The sequence below is a fragment of the Podarcis gaigeae genome, assembly GCF_964106915.1.
Source record: "Podarcis gaigeae genome assembly, chromosome: 6".
NCBI classification, from domain to species: domain Eukaryota; kingdom Metazoa; phylum Chordata; class Lepidosauria; order Squamata; family Lacertidae; genus Podarcis; species Podarcis gaigeae.
Window position 1 is genome coordinate 30,443,750 of NC_139682.1, and position 6,302 is coordinate 30,450,051.

At 47.2% G+C, this 6,302-nt stretch overlaps 1 protein-coding gene across 2 annotated transcripts in view; it reads right to left on the reverse strand.

The window, feature by feature from the left end:
* The window catches only part of ACSS2 (acyl-CoA synthetase short chain family member 2), a 65,017-nt gene extending 58,995 nt beyond the window's left edge, over positions 1 to 6,022 (reverse strand). For both annotated transcript variants that reach the window (XM_083746540.1, XM_083746539.1), the window contains exon 1: positions 3,146 to 6,022. In XM_083746540.1, coding sequence (XP_083602666.1) covers positions 3,146 to 3,278 — 133 coding nt within the window. In that variant the 5' untranslated portion in view covers positions 3,279 to 6,022. The remainder of the gene's footprint in view (positions 1 to 3,145) is intronic.
* Positions 6,023 to 6,302: the final 280 nt, after the last annotated feature.

Sequence of the window (6,302 nt, forward strand, 5' to 3'; positions counted from 1 at the left end):
GCTACTTCTCCTCTGGAAATTGTTACTAGAAAACTCTATTACTTAATCTATGTTGACACACACATGCTTTAGACAAGACTTCTCCTGTTTTCATGCAGAAATACTGTACTTGAAACATCCCCACACTCCAAAGGGCTAGCCTAGTTAGTTTGTTACAAGAAAAACCTCCCAACCTTTGGGTGCCTTACTGGGTGCGGGAGAAGCATGTTTTAGTTGACAAAAACTTATTTCATAAACAGTAAACTAGAAACACACCCCAACACTGTCTGTGTCAGCTTGAGAAATATACACAAAATTTACACAAGAGCAGCATTGATACATTAGATTGTATCTTGGCACAGTATACCACAACTTCTGTACTAATGACACAAAGGGCCACTGATACTTCCTCATGCTGAAGGTTAGAGAAATGTCACATATGGAAATCTGCCAAACACTACTTCTTTGAATATACCTGGGTGCTTGAGGCATAAACAGACAGACAGCACTTCAACCCAGTAAATTTTAGATCAATTGGGGTGCATCCAGGAATAATTGTCCATACTATCTTGGAAGCCGCCTTATACAAAGTCTTACCATTGATCTGTCCAGAACAGTATTTCCTATACTGATTGGCAGTTGATCTCCAGGCTTTCAGGTGGGATGTCTTTCCCAGTCAGGGATTGAACCTAGAACATACTGCATGAAAACCAGATGCTGTACCACTGAGCTAAGACACTTCCCATAATCCGTCAGCCCCCATTTGCCTTTTTAAAGTACACTGCTGTAACCATGCAGCTGAGCACACCTGACGTTGTGACATCTTTAACAAAAGCATAATTATTGTATCTGCATAAAACAATGAAAAGATAGCAGCCATCTAGGTAGACCACTTCCAGCAAGAGCCTCCTAGAAATTATAATTACTCCAAACTCTACAAATATAAATTGCACCCATCATTTTTACTGCTCACCACTGGTTCACCTGTTCTCCACTAAATCAGCACTACGATACTGTATTTCATATTGCTATAAAACTTCAGTACTCCCTAAACACTGACAACTTTATACCCACAGAACTCAAAGAGATAGAAAGAATTTCTCTCTCTCTCTCCCTCTCCTGTGTTAGAAGTCTTGTAATAAGCATTCAAATAAGAGGCTTGGGATAATGATGCAAGGTCAGAATGCAGCATCATTTATTATCCAAATTGGTGTCAGCTACACAACTTGCCCAATCTGACCAGACATTTTCACATGTATGCATCCTGTTGAACTGGTCCAAAAGCCCCAATAGGAAGCAAAATGCCATACTGGCTAGAACTGTCCCTAACAAGCATGCATTTGTATCTATGAGAACACAGATGTGGTTCTGTGGTCTGATTCACAGTTTCAGCGATCCTTCACTTTTGTACTGCCAGATTGCCAAATGCTAAATGCAAAAGGCCACAGTTCAGTGGTAAGGCATACAATTTGCACGTGAAAGATCTCAGGTTCAGTCCCTGGCATCTCCAGGTAGGGCTAGAAGAGTTCTGGAGAGCAGCTGCCAGTCAGTGTAGACAACAGTGAGCTAGATGGACCAATGGACAATTTTGCCTGTGCAACAGGGCTGGGGAGTGGACTTTTTGCAGTAAGGAAAGTGATGGGGAAATGCACTGAAAAGTGTGAGATAATAACTGCTTGGCACAATGTCAGATAACCTTCCAGCAAACAAATCATAATGAATTTTCAGTTGCATAACTTCCCCACAAACTTTATGCAAAAAAGATGAATCCTCAGTAAACAGGCTGCCTAAACACAGCCTCAGTTGGCAGTGAAGAAGAGAAGTACTGCTGAAGTTATTGCTATACAACACAATCTACCCAGATGACATGGTGATGCTATCATTTTCCCAAGGATTTTTCCTCTACAAATAAAACTCAAATGTTATTTGCCCAACTACTACCACAGTTCTGGAATCCAAAGGCAAACCAGTCCCTATACAACACTAGGAGAGTGCCATATATCCCATGCAACTCTCTTGGAAGCCCCCAGAACCATCACAATATGATTCAGGTCAGGTCCTGTTGCTAGCTAACACAGCCCAGGAATTTGCACAATATGGACCCAGGCTTCACAAATCAATCTCTCTCTCTCACACACACACACACACACACACACACAGAGAGAGAGAGAGAGAGCAGAATTGCAAGATTACCACTTTCTTCCACTACTCACAGAGGGCTTAACTTGTGTAACATCTAGCCAATGATCATATTTGGGGGGGAAATTATCCCAGGTGTTGTGCATTTAGCACATACCCCTGACTGAATTATGAAGCAATGTTAGCTCAGCGCCGTGCATTTCCACAAGGGAAAAGTCTGCTGAGCGTGGCATGCTTGCAAAAGCGGTAGCAAAGCTCTAGGAATTTACAAGGAAAACTCATGTACACAGTTGGGCATCACCCAAACTGCTAACACAGTACTGTCTTCCAAGTAACACGGTCGCTTTCTTACAACACAGGACCCCTGGCCTCCCAAGTATTGAGCTGAGACGCATCCCTTGCTTCAGTCTCCAACAGAAGTTCAAGAGCAGAGGAGGACTCTGCCTTGTATCTTTGCGGAAACTCTAACTAGCATGACGCTAATGCTTGCGAGCGTTAGCATGCAACAGCCTTGACTTGAGGCTGGGGTGCCCACGAAGGCTGCCCCACCGCGTGCACATTCGCGCGGGGGGGACGGACCACCCGGGCAAAGTAAGACGAGCAGGGAGATGCGTCGGTTGCCGCCACACCTGTTACCACCCGAAGGCTCCCGAATGGAGCACAGCAACCTGAGCAGCCCGTCCAGAGGGTACCACCCACCGGGGCAAGCAAGGGCACAAGGCCCCGAGGGACTCCTCTAAAAGCTGCGGGCCGAGCAGCGGCGCATATCAACAAGGAGCTGGCGCCGAGTCGGAAAGGGCGTGGAGGAGAGAGAGCCATGCAAGCCCACGAGGAAGGCGAAGATGTGGACCCGGACCAAGTCGCCCTTGGGAAACTTCGCACACGGCGGCGGCCGCTCTCCCCCTGCCAAGCCGCCTCCTCCTCCCCGCCCTTGGCACGGCGGCCGGCGAGCGGCACGGGCCTGGAGGCTGGCTTTGCAGCTTGCCCGGGAACCTCGCGCCGCGCCGGGGCCTGGCCCCTCGCTCACCCTGCGGCTCCTCCACCGAGCGGCTGTAAAGCTCCCGGTACTTTTCCAAGGAAGGCACATGCGCCTCCCGAGCCAGGTCCGGGAGCGCCCGGTACACCCCGGCGGCGGCGCACTTCTCGTCGGGCAACACCATCTCGTCGGGCTCCAGCCGAGAGAGACAGCGAGAGGGGGTTGAAGCGGCCGGCGGCCAACGAGTGAGCAGGCGGCGGGCGCCTCGACTAGGAAACACCGCTGTGGCACCGCCTCCTCCAGCCTCAGGAGGAGGAGGAGGAGGAGCCGGGGAGGCGCCGGCGGGAAAGGGAGGGAGCCGCGCCAAGCTCCGCCCAGGCCTGGAGCTGCTGCTGCCGCCGCCGCCGCCGCTGCTGCTGGGAGGCCTGCCTTGGCCGCAGGCCGCAGCTACCGCCTGCTCCTTTGCCTCAAACAGAGGTGAGGCAAAGCTGGGTTCTAACCTCCACCCAGTTCACTGCCCGACCTTGAGCCAAGTATTCCAGTTATGGCCTAGCCTAGTTTTAAATATGAAATGAGAGGAAGTAGAACCACGAGGCAGTGTCTCTGGACACACGTGACAGCCACAGGTAGGTCCTGGTGGAACTTAGAATTTGGACAGGATTGGGCTGAACGTTCTCTTCTGTCGGTCCTTAAAAGTGTGCTCGACCATAAAGAGAACAACTTTGAAACATGAGATACTCCTTCTGCCCTCCAAAGCATCTTCAAATGCCCAAAGACCAAATTAGAGGTAGCTTTGGGAGTTCTGTGGATAGGATCTTATTTCAAAAAGTAGTAGTTTCAAAGGGAGCAAGTCTAATTGTCAGGAGTTAGGGGAGCAGGTTACCCCTTCCTATATGCTATTTTTCTAATTGACCCCTCCTCACAAGCTGTAACATACAACTGCCACCCCCATGCACAAAACCGCCTTTGATACAATGATAACAACAAATCTTGTGGCACCTTCAAAGCTTTCAAACTTTAGGCTGAAGCCCTGTATATATTTACCTAAAAGTAAGTTTCGCTGAATTGAAAGGGGCTATCATCTGAGTAATTATGTACAGGACAACATTGTTTTAGCATAAGATTTAATGAACTGGAGTCCATTTAATCAGATCTATGAAGTGAAGTCTTCAGTTGGCAGGTATATATGCATATGGGTGCAAAGAAAAATATGTAGTTTTAAAGATATCACAAGATTCTCTTGTTTTTACTGCAACACCTGAGCTGGTTCACACATCATGCTTGCCAAACTATAGCTTAGCACAAACATGCAAGTATGAGGGTTTCTGGAGAGGAGATGGCCACTGGGCTCCTCCCCTGGTCCTGCTACTTATGCGCTACCGCAAGCTAAGCATGGTTTGCCTTAGCATGTGACGTCCAAATCCAGGTTTATGGTTGGTCTCCTCCAGCAAGGAGGATGGCACATTAAGCCAAACCATGACTTGGCTAACAGCAGCACAGCAGCAGCCAGACCAGAGAAGGAGCAGAGCAGACAGGATCTCTTCCTCTCCAAGAGCCTTCAGGTTCATGCATTTGCGCTAAGCCGTAGTTTAGCACTGCCAGGACTCATAACATAGAGTAGCTGGAGGATAGGTGCTCAGAGGCCAGAGAAAGAACTGTGCATGGAGGGGGTCTCCCATTTGCCGTTCTTTAGGCTTCCTGAGAAATTATCCTAATCAAATGTACTGTGGCCTGGGACTGTGTGTGTGTGTATGTGGACAGCAGCAGACACAGACTAAGGAAGTTCCATCAACCTTGGTGCCTTAACCCGAGGTACCACTGTAATAGTTTTATTGTGCATTTCTGTAACATTTGTTGTTTTAGTTTTCTGTACATCCCACTTAAGTAAAATTTTGTATATTAATCGGTCTACAAACAGTCAAAGTATATAAAGTGCTGCTAAGCCTCTCCTGCTGTTTCTGCCGTGGGAACTTTGCTAAATCATGAAAGAACACAGCAAATAACCCTTTCAACATTGAATTTACTGCCTAGCCAACAGAGAGACATTTAAGGTTCAGAGCACAAAACTAATGTAAAGAAATGGATTAAAAATAAATAAATGTAGCCTCACATTTAAAATGAAAAACACAACAGCCTTACCATCAGGCAGAGTTCACTGATGAGACAAGCGCCTTGGGCAGCAGCAGCCCTCAGCCATTCCTTTCAGTAGGAAGATAGAGCTGTGTTTGGGGAGTACTGCACTCCCTAAACTAGCCTTCAGGTGTCTTGGAGGGTGCTGTCTTATTGCCAGTGTTGGAGTAAGATTCAGCTGCCAGCTGGGATGGAGAGAAGCATCATAGGGCTTTTGGCAATAAGGAAAGTGACAGAAATATGTAATGTGGGATAACACTTGCTTTGACACAAGTCTAGCCTCCCCACAAACAAATTGGAGTGAATGCTCATTAAATGGCCAACACCATCTAAACTCCCTCCAAACAAATCAGAAAGAATGCTCAATCAACAGGTTGTCTGGCAGCACCTTCTGTTCAACATTTCAATGAGGCTGGACCCAGGAATTCACATTTGGCACACTGCGCCTGAGAAAAGTTCATTCTCTCCAGAACTATGACTCAGCAATGGCGTGATTCACGTACAGGACGCAATTCAAAATCATACCACCTTTCTTTCACAATGGAGAGCCTGGCACCAGCTTCCTAGCAGTCAAGGCCAGGTTAATGCTGGACAGTAGTAACCTGGAAGTTAGGAAAGTTCATTGACATCTTCTTAGCAGCGCTTCATAGCAGTGTGCTATACTAGGAGGTCTTAAACTGTGATCCACAGACCACCAGTGGTCTGTGAGCGTCATTCAGCTGGTCTACAGTGTGTCTGTGTATTTGTGGTTGAAGACTGGAGATGGCGCATCCATTGCATTAAAATATTCATGTTGATTTTGAGTTGTATTTGACTTGCTTCTTATATTTCTTATCTTATATTGCAATTTGAATTTCATGGGACACAATGACATACAATAATAGAAGTATCCAGCACAGAGCATAACAATTGCTATGGAAAGGCAGAACAATAGTTAAGGGGGTCTGCCAAGTCCCTCAGTAAATTTCAAGTCATCTGTGGTGGCAACAGTGGGGAGTTTGAGGAACACGGACCTGTACTTTAGCGTGGTGTGATCCCCTCCTTGTCTTCTTGAACTACAAGAGCTGCCAGCTGCCAG